The 23,247-nt window shown below is 52.7% G+C and overlaps 1 protein-coding gene across 1 annotated transcript in view; it reads right to left on the bottom strand.

Moving 5' to 3' along the window:
• Window positions 1-1,387: 1,387 nt before the first annotated feature.
• The window catches only part of MAGT1 (magnesium transporter 1), a gene marked incomplete in the record, with an annotated part of 22,289 nt that continues 429 nt past the window's right edge, over window positions 1,388-23,247 (bottom strand). The window contains 10 exon segments of the mRNA XM_077474730.1: window positions 1,388-1,788; window positions 3,567-3,657; window positions 6,881-6,955; window positions 9,973-10,036; window positions 10,721-10,810; window positions 11,331-11,471; window positions 11,868-12,008; window positions 14,187-14,304; window positions 17,077-17,246; window positions 23,002-23,221. Of these exon segments, the coding sequence (XP_077330856.1) occupies window positions 1,773-1,788; window positions 3,567-3,657; window positions 6,881-6,955; window positions 9,973-10,036; window positions 10,721-10,810; window positions 11,331-11,471; window positions 11,868-12,008; window positions 14,187-14,304; window positions 17,077-17,246; window positions 23,002-23,094 (999 nt within the window).

The following is a 23,247-nucleotide window of genomic DNA, read 5'->3' as shown; positions in this document are numbered from 1 at the left end:
ACCTGCATATGAAAACTGTGTTCAAACCACACATGTGAGGTATCCCAGACGACGTCATCCTATGACGTGCGTTGGGTGGATAGGACGTGCTGACGCTACCATGTTGGACCTCTGAGCGAACCGACGCTCGCTAGTGTGCTCGCATGTTTGTAAGTGCTTTTCACATTTAATGAGTTAATCAGTATTACACTAGAGGAAGTTCCCTTTGTTTTATTTCTGGGTCACACCTGCTACTTATCCGAGAGTCTCCGTGCATCCCCTCAGTCAATCATTGGTTGTTTTTGAGTTCCTGGCCTGCCGCCTTCAGAGTTGTTATCTGGGATCTTTTAAAACGGGAGTCGGTCGGGGTGTCTAGCTGAAAGCGGTTTGTTGCTTGCCCCTGGTAAGCGTGCGTTCTTTATGGTGAACAGCACATATTGGTGACGGAAGACTGCATGAAGTTATCACTGGGACTTTACGAGTTCCTTTTTCTTTATTCACTATTATTTTAATTCATTTTCATCATCACATATAAAACTGGATTTCTATTCATTTAAGCACTCAATTCATGTTGGCATTTTTTACTTGTTTGTACTTTCACATCATTTTAATCATTTTGTATTTAGTCTTGGTTCATCGCCAGGGGCGGCACTGTCAGCACACCTCTTTGTTTTCTAGGGTTTATCTGTCTATCCAAAATAGTAGCTGCTGCTATTCGTTTGCGTTTAGTTTAAGCATTTGGTTTGGAGCGCAGTATTTTTCCCCTTTTCCATTTGTTGTACTATCCACACATGTGAGGTATCGCTGCGATCGGTAGAGCGAGAGCAATAATTCTAGCCCAAGACCTCCTCTGTGACTCTTAACATAAAACCTGTAGAATTTTTTAAAGGTCACCTAATGGTTTGTCACCATTCCACTAGTGGGGGGGGGGGGCAATTTTGAAGCGTGAAATGTTGGGTATTAATTTTCTTTTCTGTAACACATCATCTTTCACAATAGAAAAATAAATAAAATTGGACTAACTTTACTCGTCTTATTTTTTAATTCAAAAAAGTGAATAAAAAAAAAAAAAAAAAAAAAAAAAAAAAAAGGGGGGGAGGGGGTTTGTAAGACCGCCGAGCAAATACGGTGTGACAGAAAGTATTGCAACGACCGCCATTTTATTCTCTAGGGTGTTAGAAAAAAAGTATATATAAAATGTTTGGGGGGGTTCGAAGTATATTTTCTAGCAAAAAAAAAAAAACAGTTTTTAACTTTTAAACACAAAACCTCACAAAGCGGCTCGGCCCTGAAGTGGTGAGACAGACCTCTGCAGTGTGTGTGTGTGAAATCTTCCACCATGAAACGCACTTGAGATTTACAGAGAGAAACCTCCTAAATATCCTCACAATCAGTACAAGATCTTCACCACTTTTCCAACTCATTTTATTATCTGAAATATAAAGAGGTGAAATTCCATCATGAACCCAGTGGTGCTGTGCGAATGTCCGCACCCATGGCCGGAGCGCGGTGAACAGGTGATGGAGAGATCTTCTAGAGGTGACCGCGCTGGAAGGATCAGGAGAGGAGGACATTATTATAGTAAGAGTACGAGGATCTCACTGCATCTGACTAAGGCACTGCATGAAATCTTTGGTTCACAGACACCAAGAAAAACAATCTCATTCCCAATGGAGGAGCAGAAAACGCCCCGCTGGGACTGTCCGCCCCCCAAATCTCTGTCAGCAAAAGACGAGCCCCGCATGAACCGTTCCCAGTCTTTCCAGTTCCATCACAGCCGCTTCCCAGTCCTTCTATGTCATCAGGAAGCTGGAAGGAAAGACAGAAATTAGTGATCCGGCCACTCAGACATTTCATTACCACTGCTTAGTACATAGAAGACCATGAATCACATAAGGGGGTGGGGACATGGGATTCACGGGTTTAATGTGATTGGGTTATACGCAGGAGGGCTGGACACTGGCAAACAAAAGCCATTGGTCAGCCAGGTATAGCTCCTCCCACAAGTTTTATCATTGGGCATTTCATTGGCTGCATCAGCACGTAAAGGCACAATAAAACGCTCATTGAGAAACTAGGGGAGGAGCCAGCATGAGTGATGTCACTGGCATGAGGAGTTATGGGCGTGGAGCAGAGCATGTGATGGCAATGTAGGGCTGTCATTGGCTGCTGTCCTAGGAGGACGGACAACTTAAAGCCAATCTGCTTTTCCTCTTCAGGAGGTTTCCATACATGGTTGCTCCAGCTGATCTCATTGACTGGCCATCATACACTGTGGCTGTCCTCAACCCAAAGTCTAAATAGTCACATCCATACACCAATCAGGGAGGAACCAGAAGACTTGAGATAGGAGGCCGATCTGACCCAGTCCTGGCAGAACTTCCCATTCCACCCTTCCCCCACCATCCAGTCCATCCTAGGAGGATGGACAATAACCAGGCAGACTCCCTCTGTTTCTGGAACCAGTGAGCCATTCCTACACCTGGAGGGGTTCAACGACCTGGATGTTTGTTGTTGAACTTTGAGGCTGGAAGGTTGAAAACCAACTGAACAGGTTTTAGAAACATTTTGATGATCCTTATTGCTCTAGACTGGTCAGGGTGAATGCGGTACGCCAACCGGGCAAGAATCCTGGTGAACTTTGCTTGGGCTCTTCCAGATTTTCTGTGTCTTTTGTCTCAAGGGGGATTTACCAACCTGCTTCATAATTGGGGGCTTTAAAAAAAAAAAAAAGGGCATGGCTGCTGGAAGTCGGGGGAACCTTTGATTTGCGATTCCTAGGATGGTAGAAGCTAGGAAAACCATCTGTAAATCCCATCATCGGACATGGAAGGTACATCACTTAGTGCGGGTCTGAGGGGCCGTCACCTCAGGAGGTCCTCTACTTCATACAGCTAGGCTCTCAGCACTATCACAGGTCCGGGTTCTGCACCTTCTATCCGGCTTCAGAGACCTTCGGTGCCTCGTTCCTCGAGCTTCACCTTTCTACACAGAGCCTCCTATGCAGCTCTCACCTTTCAGTCCCCATTTTGAGATCGGTGGGATCTCAATCTGGTCCTCTGGAGACATTCCTCCCTCTGCTCTAACCCACAAGGTAGTACTCCTTATAGATGATATGTGTGGGTGGCGAGAGTCTGAGCTGGCAGACTTATCCTGCAAGGAACCCATTCTGGTTTGGTGTGGGGACAAGGTGGTGTATAGGATCCTGCTCTGAGGATGGTGTAGGGACAAGGTGGTGTATAGGATCCCGCTCTGAGGACGGTGTGGGGACAAGGTTGTGTATAGGATCATGCTCTGAGGACGGTGCAGGGTAGTGTATAGGATCACGCTCTGAGGACGGTGTGGGGACAAGGTGGTGTATAGGATCACGCTCTGAGGACGTGGTGTATACAAGGCATGCCAGTAGTAGAGTACACTTTTTTTTTGCCAGTGTCCAATCCTCCTGTGGGGGGGCGGTATACCCGAGGGATAAATATTATCTCTCAATGGACCTCAAGAAAACCCATTTTATGAGGAGTATAAAACTCATTGGTAGTGGTGATGGGCGGATTGGGGATCTGGATTGGAACACAAATAATAATTCTTACCTGTATGGGTATCCGTGGTATTTGGATCGGAACACAGACAGCAGCCAGCTAAAGAAAAGTACCACCAGACCCATTCCAGCCATACACATTACTGCCAAGAGAAGGGAACAAAATCCGTCAGCTTCACCATTTCACATCTCCAAAATATAACATACTGAAAGCATATACTGCACCCGCTCCCTCTACCTTCATCCAATCCCACCCCCTCCCCCGCCTTCATCCAATTCCACCCCTTCCCCCCATCTTCATCCAATCCCACCCCTTCCCCCATCTTCATCCAATCCCACCACTTCCCCCCACCTTCATCCAAATCCTGCTTTCATCCAATTCCCGCCCCCTTCTCCTGCTTTCAACCAATTCCCGCCCCCTCCCCTCGCCTTCATCCAATCCTGCCCCCACCCCTCGCTCTCATCCAATTCCTTCCTCTTCCCATCCAATCCCACCCCCTCCCCTCCCCTTCATTCCAATCCCGCCCCCTTATTTCCAAGTTCTTCGCTTTTCCTTTCCCTTCACTGTTATACTGCTGATGTTGTTCATTTTTGTTCTGTAGGTTTAAATGATCTGCTCTAAAAAAGGTGACGAACCAATTACACATGGCGTTCTAGGAACATCCCTTCTGATTAGTCAATGACCATTTCTTCGATGTCATCGCGTATCGCGCATCTTCCCCCGCCGTGTCCTTCAGATGTGATTCGCCCTCTAAAGTTGTTGATTTTAGTGTGACGGCCACTCCATGAACTCACAATGTGTCTGTTGCCCCCAACAAACGAACGCCCAATGTTATCTAGAGTATCCGACTATTGCTTGTTTATATGCTTTCCTTCTGATAATGAATATTTACCCATAAAAAGCGATATATTCTAAGTCTTACACAAAAACAAAAAAAAAAACAAACACAACCTCTAAGGCTTATTAAAGCGAAGCTCCACCCAAAAAGGGGAAGCTCCACTTGTTTGCACCCCCCTCCATGCCACATTTGGCACCTCACGGAGGAGGAGCGGGTACCCGTTTTTGATTTGTCCCCACTTCTGGGAGACCTCCCAAGATCCCCCGGAAGCCCAGCCCCCCTCCTCCTTCCACCACCGCCAGCCTATTCACAAAAGCACTTTGCGCATGCGCAATAGGGAATGGTTTCCCTTACGAGGAATGGCAGTGGCAGCACCCGACTGAAAAAAAAAAAAAAAAAGGAAAAGATTGGCTGAGGTGTCAACATCACAGGATTCCTGGTCAGGTAAGTGTCCTAATATTAAAAAGTCAGCAGCTGCAGTATTTGTAGAGGATTTGTAGTGGCTGACTTGTTTTTTTTCTTTTTGGTTTGCTTTAAAAGGGAGGAGCTACAGTGCCTTGCAAAAGTATTCAACCCCCCCTTGGATTTTTACCTATTTTCTTACATTACAGCCTTTAGTTTGATGTTTTTTTTAATCTGAATTCTATGTGATGGATCAGAACATAATAGTCTAAGTTGGTGAAGGAAAATTAGAACAAATATATATATATATATATATATATACACGATTTTTCAGAAATAAAACACGGATAATTGTCATGTGCGTATGTATTCACCCCCTTTGTTATGAAGCCCATAAAAAGCTCTGGTGCAACCAATTACCTTCAGAAGTCACATAATTAATGAAATGATGTCCACCTGTGTGCAATCTAAGTGTCACGTGATCTGTCATTACATAGACACACCTTTGTGAAAGGCCCCAGAGGCAGCAACACCTAAGCAAGAGGCACCACTAACCAAACATTGCCATGAAGACCAAGGAACTCTCCAAATAAGTAAGGGACAATGTTGTTGAGAAGTACAAGTCAGGGTTAGGTTATAAAAAAATATCCAAATCTTTGATGATCCCAAGAGCACCATCAAGTCTATCATAACCAAATGGAGAGAACATGGCACAACAGCAAACCTGCCAAGAGACGGCCGCACACCAAAACTCATGGAGCGGGCAAGGAGGGCATTAATCAGAGAGGAGCACAGAGACCTAAGGTAACCCTGGAGGAGCTGCAGAGTTCCACAGCAGAGACTGGAGTATCTGTACATAGGACCACAATAAACTGTGCGCTTCATAGAGTTGGGTTTTATGGCAGAGTGGCCAGAAGAAAGACATCACTTTCAGCAAAATACAAAATGCCACATTTTGAGTTTGTGAAAAGGCATGTGGGAGAAGGTGATCCGCTCTCATGCACGGAGGAAGGTGAGCCGCTCTCATGCACGGAGGAAGGTGAGCCGCTCTCATATACGGAGGAAGGTGAGCCGCTCTCATGTATGGGGGGGGCGGTGATCTGGTCTGATGTATGGAGGAAGGTGCTCTGGTCTGATTAGACTGAAATTGAACTTTTTGGCCATCAAAGAAAACGATATGTCTGGTGCAAACCCAACACATCACCCAAAGAACACCATCCCCACTGTGAAACATGGTGGTGGCAGCATTATGCTTTGGGGATGTTTTTAAGCAGTCGGAGCTGGGTAACTGGTCAGGGTTGAGGGAAAGATGGATGGTGCCAAATACAGGGATATTCTTGAGGAAAACTTGTAGCACTGAGTGTGTTCTGAGGCTAGGACGGAGGTTCACCTTCCAGCAGGACAATGACCCCAAACACACTGCTAAAGCAACACTTGAGTGGTTTAAGGGGAAACATGGAAATGTGTTGGCATGGCCTAGTCAAAGCCCAGACCTAAATCCAATAGAAAATCTGTGGTCAGACTTAAAGATTGCTGTTCACAAGCGCAAACCATCCAACTTGAAGGAGCTAAAGCAGTTTTGCGAGGAGGAGGAATGGGCAGAAATGCCAGTGGTAAGATGTGGCAAGACTCATAGAGACTTATCCAGAGACCTGGAGCTGTGATAGGGGGCACTACAAAGTATTGACTTTAGGGGGGTAAATAGTTCTGCACATTGTCTTTTTCTGTTATTATTTGTTAACCATTTGTTGTTTGCTTCACAATAATAATAAAAAAAAAAATCTTAGTTGTGAGCGTGTTCTGTAAATGAAATGATGGAAATCCTCAAACAATCCGTTATTCCAAGTTGTGAGGCAACAAAACACAAGAAATGCCAAGGGGGGTGAATACTTTTGCAAGGCACTGTAATGATGGTCTATATCGGTTATCAGTTTCATTTTTACATAAAGAGAAGGTCACAGGACAAGGAGATGATGGGAGGAATGTAGAGATAATGTGACTGGTGCCCTCTATAGTACTGGAAGCAGCACTGCAATCCTCCAGCAGACGGTCGCTACACATCACCTTTCCTATCACCCATAATCCACCCCACCCTTCCCCCCCTCCCCCAATCACCAAGACTCACTTTTTCGCTTCCCTACATCCATATCAGAAGTGGCGGCTTCGTGTAGAAGAACCATCCCCAGAGTGACTCCACCATCTGAAAAGGCAAATTTAAGGAACGAAACCAAAAATACTCAATCAGAATCCTCCAAGAATTTATCGATCAGAATGCACTCCAGATTGCAGCTTCGGTGTCATTTCTTCGCAGCGAGTCCACAGATGTGTGGCGGAGGTCCCAGACAAGAAACTAAAGCCTCAGCCTATGTCGGCCTCAATTACTGGCTGGGGGCGGAGTTATCGAGCAGCCGGCCGCACTTCGTTTAATCGTTTCCTTTACATAACCCAGATCAGTATTTCACCTTCAGTTATAGAAGCCCTCAGATTCCACTCGCCCGCTTGCATTCTGTGAGTGGAATTTGAGGGTTGCCTCGGAGCGGGAGGAGGAGGAGGAGGAGGAGGAGGAGGAGGAGGAGGAGGAGGAGGAGGAGGAGGAGGAGGAGGAGGAGGAGGAGGAGGAGGAGGAGGAGGAGGAGGAGGAGGAGGGCATTGCTGGCAGGCAGGGCTGAATGGGAGTCCTTATTCCAGCGATCACGGAGGGGAAGAGAGGAGAGCCGATCGGATGATCAGAGCACAGAGGAACATCATAGCTTTCATTTCAATTGCTGTGTGTTCCCCGCACTCGCTGTCAAATACAGCCCCGCCCCCTGGCCGGGAACTTTGATAGACAGATCACCCCTCCAATCCCATCTATCAAAGTTCCCCTGCCAGGAGGCAGGGCTGTTTGACGGCGAGTGGCATGAACACACAGCAATTGAAATAAATTCCGTTATTGTGTTCCCCGCGCTCTGATCATCCAGCCGGAAATCCTGTTCCTATCCTCTCTTCCCCTGCACAGGCAGGCTGCATTGGAGGGTAGGGACTGCATTGGAGGGTACGGCAGGCTGCATTGATGGGCACAGGTGAAGCTGCATTGGTGGGTATGGGCTGCACTGGTGGGCACAGGCGAAGCTGCATTGATGGGTACAGGTGAAGCTGCACTGATAAAATTGTTTGGAAATATTTTTATAACTTAATTGTGCATAAAACATTTAAGATCAATTTCATGAGATAATTTATGAGGGCGTGTTTAGGGGCAGGGCAGGGTCGGGTGGGGCAACTGGTGGAGAGAAGCCCTTGAGGCCCGGCTAGTAGCGAAGTTATAGCAACCGCAAACTACAGCTTCACTCATTAGCATGGCTGCAAGTCAATATATTGGAAGCCAAGCTGTGTAAGGTGACGAGTGGACCTCACCCGGCATCTCACACCAGGAGTGATCATCAACCACCACACTGGCTCACAAGCCATGCCAGTGAATAGCATTGAGAGGTCAGAAGTGATTGGCATGGACAATTGAAGTCCTCCAAGAGTCTGGTCCATCTGCAGAGCAGTCCTTGTTCCAGGTGCTCCATAGTGACTGACACCCGGCTGTCCCTTTACACAAGTGCTGGATATACAAGAGTACCCGGCCCTGCATGGACGTTCCAGCCCGATTGTATGCAGAAAACAAAAATTACAGCCATTCCCACTCCATGACCAGAAGTATGGAGCTGTCCTCTTTATGGCCTTACTATCCACCAGTCTTCCTATAAGATACTGGGGGGTGTCTGGGGGAATTTGTGAGGTCAGGTACTGATGATGGATGAGAAGGCCTGGCTCACACGTTGGGTGCCTGGCACGGATCCCCATCCTCAACAGCATTATGTCCACCATATAGAAGCTTCCTTGCCCGGTACCATCATGATCCAAGAGCCCTTAGCTCTCCCAGTCACTTAAAGTATCAGTGTAGGGTGAAAACAGACTCAAAACACGTGTACACAGAGATATACACTCAAAGGACAACCCCCCCTTTGTATAATGACACAGGGCGGAGTAAACTTTACCTCCTCCAGCACCACAACACACACGGTATTCAAACATCTCAACTGTAGGCCGTCTTTGGGAGGGGCTGCTGGAGAAATCCCCCCTCCCAGCTAATCCACATATACATCCCATAATAACCCCGCTCCCAAGGCAGACACAAACAATAGAACAATGGGATACAGGCACTTAAACACATAGCAAACCCCCCACCTCAAACTATCTAACAATGGTCTAAGACCAAAGGTGGACTTTATCTTCATATATTCTGGAGGGATATTGTTCAGAAATATTAATGTCCCAAGCGAAAGAGCCTCTTCATTCCTTCACCACAAACCACACATAATGAACCCAGGATAACAGGAAATGATGAGTCCGGTGGGGTTGTACGGGGAGACTGGTTAGGGCAGACTGGAGTTCTCGGTCACCCAGTGCCACCAATGGACACAGGGTGACTTACATGTAGGAGGGGGTGGGGGGGAGTTGGATAAGGAGATTCCAGAGCTCTCCAAGGTAAGCTGAGTTACACAAGCCCCACGCCCAAAGTGACTCTCGTCACAACGGCAATAAAAATAACCCTTGGTCACACTCTGGGTTCAAATTCATCCCGAAGGTGATCAATAGGGTTGCGGTCAGGGCTCTGTGCAGGACACCCCATCCTAAAACCATAGTCATCAATATGGAGTTGCCCCCTGTTTTGGCTATAACATCTTCCACTTTTCTTGGAAAGCTTTGCAGAAGATTTTGGAGGGAGTATATGGGAATGTTTGTCCATTTGGGAGATCAGGTACTGATGTCGGTGATCCAGTTCATCCCAAAAGGTGATCAGTGCGTGACACTCGAGTTTCTCCACACAAAACTGGTCACACCATGTCTTTATGGAGCTGGCTTTGTATGATGCAGGATTACCAGGACCCTTCACTGGAGACCCCCTGCACTGGAGACCCCTGCACCCCTTCATTGGTGGGGGAAGGTACATATACATCTGACCATATAATGTAGGTGTGGAGGGGGCAGCACTCACAAATTATTCGGTGCACTTTTAACCTAATGTATTGCAGAGTATAACTGATCCAAAAGTATTCCCCATTGTGTTTAAAGCTGAGATTTGGCTCCATACACCATCTTACACCAAGCTCCAGGAAGATTTTAATGACTCTCAGGCATGCAAGTCGCTTATCTGTTCAGGCTCCCGAGCATCAATCATAAAAAGGATACTAAACAACAAGACAATGTGCGTCTCAGCCACAAACTGGGCTTGGCTGCTTCCATGTATGTAACTCTGCAGGGAACACAAAAGAGGAAAAAGAATTTAAAATGATTTCTGGAAAAAAAAAAAAGTGTCCCTACAAGAATATATCCCACAGGCTGTAGATCAGAGCGTTAGAAAGCCAGGAGATTATATATATTATATATACGCACACATGTACATATAATCCTAGGAATGCTTAGGGTTGTACTTTGCTTACTGCTCACACAAACCTGTGAGAAGTGCATCTTCCCTATCACTAATCCATCAGAACATGGGACATGGGCTTCCTTCCTTACTACTAATCCAATCGGGACAGGGGCTTCCTTCCCTACTACTAATCCAATCGGGACAGGGGCTTCCTTCCCTACTACTAATCCAATCGGGACAGGGGCTTCCTTCCCTACTACTAATCCAATCGGGACAGGGGCTTCCTTCCCTACTACTAATCCAATCGGGACAGGGGCTTCCTTCCCCACTAATCCAATCAAGACAGGGGCTTCCTTCCCTACTACTAATCCATCGGGACATGGGCCTCCTTCTCTACTACTAATCCATCAGAACATGGGTTATGGGTCAATCTGTAGTATGAGCACGTTTTGTCACAGGTATAAGATTTGTAGGTGCGGTCCATCTCTGACATGTGGAAAATCCTTCGCTCTCTCTTACACAGGTTTCTATCCACTCCTACCATGATGGAAAAGAAGACGTATTTACCACTTGGCCGTTATGTGGGTTCTTGTGCGCATAGGGAGGTCCCCGGATGTGATTCCACATTTGTCCAGAAGTCATCGCCAACACAAAACACTGGTAGGAAGAAAGAGAAGGTAACCAGAAAAGATAAATACAGAAAAAAATCAGCGCAGTACAACCCCTTTACGAAAAGCTGCTGAACACCAAGGATCAATTACCAAATCCCAAAATACAATATATCAAAACAGATGGTACAGCGCTCTAACTAAAATAAAATGATTACTAACATATTAAAATTAATAAAAAGTCCAAAGATAGCTTTTGAGTCAAAAAGTCCACGTGAGGAATCTTCAGTGGTATACAGTCAGTTCATGCATAACCACAAAAGGCCTGAAATCTACGTCACATCTCCAAGTAATGGGGCAATCCTGACCTCCCAGCAGAGTAATGTGTGCCTCCCAGGGGCGGGGCAGCAAGGAGTGCCTTCCAGGTGTGGGGCAGCAAGGAGCGCCTGCCAGGGGTGGGCACGCCATTTATATTATCGGTGCTGCATGAATAATTTAGTAAGCAGAAAAATAATTCTCATTCTAGTTGGATTGCAGGCACACTACAAATAGATTATATAAGAAGATACCAAAGCAGCCAAGGCCCATCCAGTCTTGTTATAGAGGAAGTCGAGGTTACTTCTCCGTAAATACACCAATCCACCAATCACAGCCAACAGCAAGCCCAGCATGAGCGGACCAGCATAACTCGGAGGTCTTATTACACGTATCTGGGAAAGACAACAGGAAATAAAATAAGAAGAATAGAAAATGTAAACGGTTTGTCACGTAGGAGTTAATATTAAACTAGAATGTCATAAGGAGTGCAGCCTTGTAATAATAAGCTGACCCATGCTGGGCTTTCCAACAAGCAAGCCCAGCACTATGTCTGCTTTATAACTCTGGCATCTCCGCTATCAGGAGGAGAGGGGGGGGACCTCCTCGGTCTCATTTCTATGTGTTTTAGCACAACAGTGACCCTTTGAGATCTGAAGAGCCAACCGCAAACCAGAAATATGAAATCTGTAGGCAATGGGAAAAATTTACCAGAATAAAAACAAAAAAAACAAAACACATACATTTTTGGTAAAAGAAATAATGAAAACGGCTCTGCAGCTCACACTTACATTGACATCGGTGCGGTCCGCGATCCATCGAGCGATCTGCTCTGCAGCAAATCCTCGGACCTGCAGCTCATACGTGTCCCCTCTTTTGGGTTTCCCTTTGGGGGGGAAATGAATGAAGGTCGGGGCGGAGTTCATGTTTAGCTATGGCAAGAAGATAGTGAGGGAGAAACGATTGTGAATATTCATTCTACGTTCATGGTCACATCACATGGAAACATTTATAGGAGTGCCAAGAGAAGGCAATCAGCATCCTCATTGGATGGGGAGATAAAAAAAATATTTTATTATATATACACAGCTGTGCTCATAAGTTTACACACCCCGGCAGAATTGATGATTTCTTAGCCATTTCTCAGAGAATATGAATGATAATACAAAAACATTTCTCTTACTCATGGTGAGTGTTTGGCTGAAGCCATTTATTATCAGTCATCTGCATTTACTCTTTTTATATCATAAATCACAACAGAAACTCCCCAAATTACCCCGATCAAAAGTTTACATACCCCAGGTCTTAATACCGTGTATTGCCCCCTTTACAATCAATGACAGATTGAAGTCTTTTGTGGCATTTGTGGATGAGGCTCTTTATCTTCTCAGATGGTTCCTCTTGGTATAAAGTCCTCCAGTTCCTGGAAATTCTTGGGCTGTCTTCCATGAACGGCACGTTTGAGATCTCCCCAGAGGGGCTCTATAATATTGAGGTCAGGAGACTGAGATGGCCACTCCAGAATATTCACTTTATTCTGCTGTAGCCAATGACAGGTGGACTTGGCCTTGTGTTTTGGATCATTGTTATGTTGGAATGTCCAAGTCCGTCCCATGCGCAGCTTCCTGGCTGATGAATGGAATGTTCCTTCAGTATTTTTTGATAACATTCATCTTGCCATCAATTGTGACCAAATTTCCTGTGCCTTTGTAGCTCGCTCATCCCCAAAACATCAGCGATCCACCTCAGCGTTTCACAGTAGGGATGGTGGACCTTTCATCATAGGCCTTGTTGACTCCTCTCCAAAATGTAGCATTTATGGTTGTGGCCAAAAAGCTCAATTTTGAACTCATCGCTCCAAATGACTTTGTGGCAGAAGGTTTGAGGCTTGTCTCTGTGCTGTTTGGCGTATTGTAAGCGGGATACTTTGTGACATTTGTGTCGCAATGGCTTCTTCTGGAGACTTGATCATGCACCACATCTTTCTTCAAGTGCCTCCTTATTGTACATCTTGAAACATCCACACCACATGTTTTCAGAGAGTCCTGTATTTCATCTGAAGTTATTTGTGGGGTTTTCTTTGCACCCCGAACAATTTTCCTGGCAGTTGTGGCTGAAATTTTAGTTGGTCTACCTGACTGTGGTTTGGTTTCTACAGAACAACGAATTTTCCACTTCTTGATTATAGTTTGAACACTGCTGATTGGATTATCAATTCCTTGGATATCTTTTTATACCCCTTTCCTGTTTTATACAGTTCAACAACCTTTTCCCGCAGATCCTTTGACAATTCTTTTGCTTTCCCCATGACTCAGAATCCAGAAACATCAGTGCAGCACTGGATGTAAGGTGCAAAGGTCCGTCAGGAGTCCAGAAACTCATTGACCTGTTATACACACACTAATTACAAGCACACAGATCACAGGTGAGGATGGTTACCTTTAATAGCCATTAAAACCCCTTTGTGTCACCTTCTGTGCATGTTATCAGGCCAAAATCACCGGGGTGTGTAAACTTTTGATCAGGGTCATTTCTAATGTGATTATGATATAAAAAGAGTAAACACAAATGACTGATAATAAATGGCTTCAGCCAATCACTAACCATGAGTGAGAGGAAAGTCTTTGCGTTATCATTCATATTCTCTGAAAAATGACCAAGAAATCATCAATCCTGCCAGAATATGTAAACTTATGAGCACAGAGAGAGAGATAATATATATATATATATACATATACACACACATACATATATACACACACACACACACACACACATATATACATATACACACACACACACACACACACACACACACACACACGCATTCCTCAGGGAATCATAGGGGAGGGAGGAGAAGTTGAATGGAGGGAGGGGAGAGGAGGAGAAGTTGAATGGAGGGAGGGGAGGAGGAGGAGAAGTTGAATGGAGGGAGGGGAGGAGGAGGAGAAGTTGAATGGAGGGAGGGGAGAGGAGGAGAAGTTGAATGGAGGGAGGGAAGAGGAGGAGAAGTTGATTGGATGGAGCGAAGAGGAGGAGAAGTTGATTGGATGGAGGGAAGAGGAGGAGAAGTTGATTGGATGGAGGGAAGAATGGGGGAGGAGATTTACCATTTGAAAAACATCAGATCCTTCATCAAAGTCCACCATTGCAAAGAATATTCTGTTGGTGAAGGCGCTGGAGTAGCGCCAGGAGTTGGCCAGAATTTGGTATTCTTCATCAGCTTGTCTAATGGATCAGAGAGAGAAATGAGTGAGAGAAATGAAGAGCCGGATCAATGGAGTCAGACTGTCCTGGGACACTTCTCCACCATACACGGTCAGAGAGGAGACGTCTGGTGGCAGTGATCCCTTCTACCAGAACAAGGACACACTATCGGGGGGAGGACTTAAGGAAGAGCGATCTGCTCGGTCACACCACCATCCATTGATATCAGACCTCGGTGTGCAGCCGGTGGAGCCCCACAGAGTTCCTTCTGCCTAAAGCTGAGCTCTGGGGTAGTTTACCAAATGACCCCAGAAGTGCGCCTTCCCCCCTCCATGCTGATGGGGTGGAGGGAGAACGATGGGGTGGGGTGGTGGGGGAAACAGACATGACAATGGGGGGAGGAGAGACATGACGATTGGGGGGGGACAGACACGACGACAAGGGGGGGGGGATGGGGTGGAGGACAGACGACGACGACGACGACGGGGTGGAGGGAGGACAGACGACGACGACGACGGGGTGGAGGGAGGACAGACGACGACGACGACGGGGTGGAGGGAGGACAGACGACGACGGGGTGGAGGGAGGACAGACGACGACGACGACGACGGGGTGGAGGGAGGACAGACGACGACGACGACGACGGGGTGGAGGGAGGACAGACGACGACGACGGGGTGGAGGGAGGACAGACGACGACGACGGGGTGGAGGGAGGACAGACGACGACGACGACGACGGGGTGGAGGGAGGACAGACGACGACGACGACGGGGTGGAGGGAGGACAGACGACGACGACGACGGAGTGGAGGGAGGACAGACGACGACGACGACGGGGTGGAGGGAGGACAGACGACGACGACGACGACGGGGTGGAGGGAGGACAGACGACGACGACGACGACGACGGGGTGGAGGGAGGACAGACGACGACGACGACGACGGGGTGGAGGGAGGACAGACGACGACGACGACGACGGGGTGGAGGGAGGACAGACGACGACGACGACGGGGTGGAGGGAGGACAGACGACGACGACGGGGTGGAGGGAGGACAGACGACGACGACGACGACGGGGTGGAGGGAGGACAGACGACGACGACGGGGTGGAGGGAGGACAGACGACGACGACGACGACGGGGTGGAGGGAGGACAGACGACGACGACGACGACGGGGTGGAGGGAGGACAGACGACGACGACGACGACGGGGTGGAGGGAGGACAGACGACGACGACGACGGGGTGGAGGGAGGACAGACGACGACGACGACGGGGTGGAGGGAGGACAGACGACGACGACGACGGGGTGGAGGGAGGACAGACGACGACGACGGGGTGGAGGGAGGACAGACGACGACGACGACGGGGTGGAGGGAGGACAGACGACGACGACGACGGGGTGGAGGGAGGACAGACGACGACGACGGGGTGGAGGGAGGACAGACGACGACGACGACGACGGGGTGGAGGGAGGACAGACGACGACGACGGGGTGGAGGGAGGACAGACGACGACGACGACGACGGGGTGGAGGGAGGACAGACGACGACGACGACGACGGGGTGGAGGGAGGACAGACGACGACGACGACGGGGTGGAGGGAGGACAGACGACGACGACGACGGGGTGGAGGGAGGACAGACGACGACGACGGGGTGGAGGGAGGACAGACGACGACGGGGTGGAGGGAGGACAGACGACGACGACGACGACGAGGTGGAGGGAGGACAGACGACGACGACGGGGTGGAGGGAGGACAGGCGACGACGACGACGACGGGGTGGAGGGAGGACAGGCGACGACGACGACGGGGTGGAGGGAGGACAGGCGACGACGACGACGACGACGGGGTGGAGGGAGGACAGGCGACGACGACGACGACGACGGGGTGGAGGGAGGACAGACGACGACGACGACGGGGTGGAGGGAGGACAGACGACGACGACGGGGTGGAGGGAGGACAGACGACGACGACGGGGTGGAGGGAGGACAGACGACGACGACGACGACGGGGTGGAGGGAGGACAGACGACGACGACGACGACGGGGTGGAGGGAGGACAGACGACGACGACGACGGGGTGGAGGGAGGACAGACGACGACGACGACGGGGTGGAGGGAGGACAGACGACGACGACGACGACGGGGTGGAGGGAGGACAGACGACGACGACGGGGTGGAGGGAGGACAGACGACGACGATGACGGGGTGGAGGGAGGACAGACGACGACGGGGTGGAGGGAGGACAGACGACGACGGGGTGGAGGGAGGACAGACGACGACGGGGTGGAGGGAGGACAGACGACGACGGGGTGGAGGGAGGACAGACGACGACGGGGTGGAGGGAGGACAGACGACGACGGGGTGGAGGGAGGACAGACGACGACGACGACGGGGTGGAGGGAGGACAGACGACGACGACGACGACGGGGTGGAGGGAGGACAGACGACGACGACGACGACGACGGGGTGGAGGGAGGACAGACGACGACGACGACGACGACGGGGTGGAGGGAGGACAGACGACGACGACGACGACGGGGTGGAGGGAGGACAGACGACGACGACGACGGGGTGGAGGGAGGACAGACGACGACGACGGGGTGGAGGGAGGACAGACGACGACGACGGGGTGGAGGGAGGACAGACACGGCGACGGGGGGAGAGGGGAGGTCAGACATGACAGTGGGGGGGGGGGGGGGGAGGGGAGAGGTCAGACATGACAGTGGGGGGGGGGGGGGGGGGGGGAGGTCAGACATGACGGGGGTGACAGACACAAGGAGGCTCTCCTTACTTGCACACTACACACTGTCGGTGTGACTGCAGAGCTGTGAACATGACAACGACTGAATAATTTCTGGGTGGAGCTTTGATGAGCCGTCGGAATTTATCACCATTCATACGGATGACGGGTCTCTTACTGGCCCAATCCATCAGCTGACCGACCTTCTCCGATAACAGCATCTGAGGGAGACATGGAGGATGTCAAAGCAATCAGAGATCTACAAAGGGGAAAATAACGATCTTCTCCTCTGCAGATTGTCTAAGTTTTGCCACTTACATAGAAATGAAAGGTCTATAATTGTTATCATAGAAGCATTTTATATGATAGAGCCTGAATATCAAACAAAAATCCAGAAAAATCACGATACAAATGTTATAAATGGAGTTGCAGTTCAGTGAGTAAAATAAGTATTTGATCCCCTTAGTAGTTGGGAGGAATAACCCTTGTTGGCGATCACAGAGGTCAGACGATTCTTGTAGGTGGTGACCAGGTTTGCACACATCTCAGGAGGGATTTTGCTCCACTATATAATTATAGGGGACTACAACATGCAGATGGCTTATTACCCCATGACAACGTCCCGCAGGGATGAGCAGTGACACACTGATATCACGCTGCACGCCTAGTCCTGGCGTTTAATCGAGACCGGCCGGCTCAATTGTTATATGCACATCTTTTCAATGTAAGTGCGCAATTTGCTTTTATCATTTACAATAAATATTAGGGCTTTACACTATTGAGAGCTTTATCGTTTATATTTATGCCGACGGTGTGGATGCTCGCTGTATCTGGCCCGAATATCGGCAGTGATTGGGGGAGCCTGTCCACGCCAACACACCTTCCCAAGACCCTTGGCTGGGGTAATAAGCCATCTGCATATTGTAGTCCCCTATAATAACCCTTTCATAACTAAGCCTATTTTTGGCATTTGGTGTTTACAAGTTAAAATCCATATTTTTTGCTTGAAAATTACTTGGAACCCCCAAACATTATATATATATATATTTTTTTTACCAGAAACTCTAGAGAATAAAACGGCGATTGTTGCAATATTTTATGTCACACGGTATTTGCGCAGCAGTGTTTTAAACGCAACTTTTTGGGAAAAGGGACACTTTCATGAATTAAAAAAAAAAAAAAAAAAAAAAATGAAACAGTAAAATTAGCCCAATTTTTTTGCATAATGTGAAAGATAATGTTACGTCGAGTAAATAGATACCAAACATGTCACACTTTATAATTGCACGCACTCGTGGATTGACCACAAAGTACGGTACCTAAAAATCTCAATAGGCGATGCTTTAAAAAAAAAAATTGCGGTTACCAGGTTAGCGTTACAGAGGAGGTCTAGTGCTAGAATTATTGCTCTCGCTCCGACGATTGCGGCGATACCTCACAGGGTCCACGTGTCCTGCTGGGGGGGAGGGGGCCCGTCCACGTGTCCTGCTGGGGGGGAGGGGCCCGTCCATGTGTCCTCCTGAGGGTGGGGGGGGAGGGGCCCGTCCACGTGTCCTCCTGAGGGGGGGGGCCCGTCCACGTGTCCTCCTGAGGGGGGGGGGGCCCTCCCACGTGTCCTCCTGAGGGGGGGGGCCCGTCCACGTGTCCTCCTGAGGGGGGGGGCCGTCCACGTGTCCTCCTGAGGGGGGGGGCCGTCCACGTGTCCTCCTGAGGGGGGGGGGGGCCGTCCACGTGTCCTCCTGAGGGGGGGGGGCCGTCCACGTGTCCTCCTGAGGGGGCCCGTCCACGTGTCCTCCTGAGGGGGCCCGTCCACGTGTCCTCCTGAGGGGGGGGGGGGGCCCGTCCACGTGTCCTCCTGAGGGGGGGGGGCCCGTCCACGTGTCCTCCTGAGGGGGGGGGGCCCGTCCACGTGTCCTCCTGAGGGGGGGGGGCCCGTCCACGTGTCCTCCTGAGGGGGGGGGCCCGTCCACGTGTCCTCCTGAGGGGGGGGGGCCCGTCCACGTGTCCTCCTGAGGGGGGGGGGCCCGTCCACGTGTCCTCCTGAGGGGGGGGGGGGGGCCCGTCCACGTGTCCTCCTGAGGGGGGGGGCCGTCCACGTGTCCTCCTGAGGGGGGGGGGGCCGTCCACGTGTCCTCCTGAGGGGGGGGGGCCGTCCACGTGTCCTCCTGAGGGGGGGGGGCCGTCCACGTGTCCTCCTGAGGGGGCCCGTCCACGTGTCCTCCTGAGGGGGCCCGTCCACGTGTCCTCCTGAGGGGGGGGGGGGGGGCCCGTCCACGTGTCCTCCTGAGGGGGGGGGGGGGCCCGTCCACGTGTCCTCCTGAGGGGGGGGGGCCCGTCCACGTGTCCTCCTGAGGGGGGGGGCCCGTCCACGTGTCCTCCTGAGGGGGGGGGCCCGTCCACGTGTCCTCCTGAGGGGGGGGGCCCGTCCACGTGTCCTCCTGAGGGGGGGGGCCCGTCCACGTGTCCTCCTGAGGGGGGGGGGCCCGTCCACGTGTCCTCCTGAGGGGGGGGGGGGGGCCCGTCCACGTGTCCTCCTGAGGGGGGGGGCCGTCCACGTGTCCTCCTGAGGGGGGGGGGCCGTCCACGTGTCCTCCTGAGGGGGGGGGGCCGTCCACGTGTCCTCCTGAGGGGGCCCGTCCACGTGTCCTCCTGAGGGGGCCCGTCCACGTGTCCTCCTGAGGGGGGGGGGGGGGGGCCCGTCCACGTGTCCTCCTGAGGGGGGGGGCCCGTCCACGTGTCCTCCTGAGGGGGGGGGCCCGTCCACGTGTCCTCCTGAGGGGGGGGGGCCCGTCCACGTGTCCTCCTGAGGGGGGGGGGGCCCGTCCACGTGTCCTCCTGAGGGGGGGGGCCCGTCCACGTGTCCTCCTGAGGGGGGGGGGGCCCGTCCACGTGTCCTCCTGGGGGGGGGGCCCGTCCACGTGTCCTCCTGAGGGGGGGGGCCCGTCCACGTGTCCTCCTGAGGGGGGGGGCCCGTCCACGTGTCCTCCTGAGGGGGGGGGCCCGTCCACGTGTCCTCCTGAGGGGGGGGGCCCGTCCACGTGTCCTCCTGAGGGGGGGGGCCCGTCCACGTGTCCTCCTGAGGGGGGGGGCCCGTCCACGTGTCCTCCTGAGGGGGGGGGCCCGTCCACGTGTCCTCCTGAGGGGGGGGGCCCGTCCACGAGTCCTCCTGAGGGGGGGGCCGTCACGTGTCCTCCTGAGGGGGGGGGCCCGTCCACGTGTCCTCCTGAGGGGGGGGGGGGCCCCCACGTGTCCTCCTGAGGGGGGGGGGCCCGTCCACGTGTCCTCCTGAGGGGGGGGGGGGCCCGTCCACGTGTCCTCCTGAGGGGGGGGGGCCCGTCCACGTGTCCTCCTGAGGGGGGGGGCCCGTCCACGTGTCCTCCTGAGGGGGGGCCCGTCCACGTGTCCTCCTGAGGGGGGGGCCCCGTCCACGTGTCCTCCTGAGGGGGGGCCCCGTCCACTGTCCTCCTGAGTGGGGGGGGGGCCCGTCCACGTGTCCTCCTGAGGGGGGGGGGGCCCGTCCACGTGTCCTCCTGAGGGGGGGGGCCCGTCCACGTGTCCTCCTGGGGGGGGGGCCCGTCCACGTGTCCTCCTGGGGGGGGGGCCCGTCCACGTGTCCTCCTGGGGGGGGGGGGCCCGTCCACGTGTCCTCCTGAGGGGGGGGGCCCGTCCACATGTCCTCCTGAGGGGGGGGGGGCCCGTCCACGTGTCCTCCTGAGGGGGGGGGGGGCCCGTCCACGTGTCCTCCTGAGGGGGGGGGGGCCCGTCCACGTGTCCTCCTGAGGGGGGGGGGGGGGGGGGGCCCGTCCACGTGTCCTCCTGAGGGGGGGGGGGGCCCGTCCACGTGTCCTCCTGAGGGGGGGGGGGGCCCGTCCACGTGTCCTCCTGAGGGGGGGGGGGGCCCGTCCACGTGTCCTCCTGAGGGGGGGGGGGGGCCGTCCACGTGTCCTCCTGAGGGGGGGGGCCCGTCCACGTGTCCTCCTGAGGGGGGGGGGGGCCCGTCCACGTGTCCTCCTGAGGGGGGGGGGGCCGTCCACGTGTCCTCCTGAGGGGGGGGGGGCCGTCCACGTGTCCTCCTGAGGGGGGGGGGCCCGTCCACGTGTCCTCCTGAGGGGGGGGGGCCCCGTCCACGTGTCCTCCTGAGGGGGGGGGGCCCGTCCACGTGTCCTCCTGAGGGGGGGGGGGCCCGTCCACGTGTCCTCCTGAGGGGGGGGGGCCGTCCACGTGTCCTCCTGAGGGGGGGGGCCGTCCACGTGTCCTCCTGAGGGGGGGGCCCGTCCACGTGTCCTCCTGAGGGGGGGGGCCCGTCCACGTGTCCTCCTGAGGGGGGGGGCCCGTCCACGTGTCCTCCTGAGGGGGGGGGGCCCGTCCACGTGTCCTCCTGAGGGGGGGGCCCGTCCACGTGTCCTCCTGAGGGGGGCCCGTCCACGTGTCCTCCTGAGGGGGGGGGAGGCCGTCCACGTGTCCTCCTGAGGGGGGGGGGAGGCCGTCCACGTGTCCTCCTGAGGGGGGGGGGGAGGCCGTCCACGTGTCCTCCTGAGGGGGGGGGCCGTCCACGTGTCCTCCTGAGGGGGGGGGCCCGTCCACGTGTCCTCCTGAGGGGGGGACCTTGCGGACACTGCAGGATTTCAATCCATGGCGGTGTATTGCGTCACCAATGGTTTATTTGGTGACTGTGGACCCAACTGCCTTGAGATCCTTCACAAGCTCCTGCTGTGTAGTTCTGGGCAGATCCCTCATTTTTCTCATGACCATCCTCACCCCATGAGGAGAAATCTTCCATGGAGCTCCAGACTGAGGGCAATTGATGGATATTTTGTATTTCTTCCATCTGTGAGTAATCCTCCAACAGTTGTCTCCTTCTCACCAAGCTTCTTGCTGATGGTCTTGTAGCCCATTCCAGCCTTGTGCAGGTCTACAATCTTCTCCCTGACATCCTCTGACAGCTCTTTGGGCTTTCCCATGATGGTGAGGATTGATTGGAAGAGATTCTGTGGACAGGCGTCTTTTATACACATAAGGAGTTGTCGTTATGAGAACCTTCTTACATTGACAGGACTAATCTCTGCACCACATGAGCACCTCCCGGAGCCAGTCTGTGGGTGCAGAATTATTGTTGGTTGGTAGGGGGGCAAATACTTATTTTACTCCCTGTAGATGGAGGATGTTAGTACTGTAGTGATGGGAAGTACCTTCATCTCAACACATCTATAGGAAGTGTGGGGGGGGGGGGGGGATCATCCAATTCCTGTACAATACAGAGAACTGTCAGCACCGGGGTCCCGCCCACAGCCCGGACACCGGGGTACCCGCCCACAGCCCGGACACCGGGGTACCCGCCCACAGCCCGGACACCGGGGTACCCGCCCACAGCCCGGACACCGGGGTACCCGCCCACAGCCCGGACAATCGCCTTTCCTTCAGTGGATGGGGTTGGGTTGCCCCCCCACTTTTAAGTCATGTGTTTACATTAAACCTCTTTATATGTATTCACCTGTCCGATCTCACCAGAGCCACCCACCCAACACTCCTCACAATATAAACCCCACCCCCGACACTCCTCTTACTATAAGTCCCACCCCCAGATAGACACTACTCAATATAAGTCCCAACCCCCTGACACTCCTCTTACTATAAGCCCCACCCCCAGATAGACAGGCCTCACACTATAAGCCCCACCCCCGACACTCCTCTAACTATAAGCCCCAACCCCCCCGGCACTATTGACTATGAACTCCACCCCTTATAAACACTCATTCCACTATAAGCCCCGCCTCCTGTCAATGATACTCCACATTATAAGCCCCGCCCGTGACACTTCCCATAAACCCCGCCTCCTTACAATGACACGCCCAGTATAAGCCCCGCTCGTCGTACTTGCCCCACTGTAAACCCCGCCCCCTGCTGAAAGCTGACAGCTCCGGTGTCCCCACCTCCCGGGTCTCTGTGTATTATACCCCGCCCCCCCGGTATTATCACCTCCTTCTTCTTCTGCCCCTCGGACACTGCTCCGCACAGGATGAGAACCATCCCGGCCACCAGCAACACTCTGCCTGCCGCCACCATCTCCATCACTTCCTCCTCACCGCCAGCGGCGTCCTACGTCATCACGTCACCGATCGAGGTGCCGCTCTCTAATTGGAGGACGCCGGGAGAGATCGGCCAATCAGCGGTCGGGCGGTTGTTCCGGTGTCCCATTTCGTCGGAGGTCAGGTGGGCGGAGGC

The sequence above is a fragment of the Lithobates pipiens genome, unplaced genomic scaffold, assembly GCF_037356315.1.
Source record: "Lithobates pipiens isolate NorthernLeopardFrog02 unplaced genomic scaffold, aLitPip1_a1.2 Scaffold_1, whole genome shotgun sequence".
Lineage (NCBI taxonomy): Eukaryota > Metazoa > Chordata > Amphibia > Anura > Ranidae > Lithobates > Lithobates pipiens.
The sequence above is the reverse complement of the archived record's forward strand: the minus strand, read 5'-3'. Positions and strand labels throughout refer to the sequence as shown.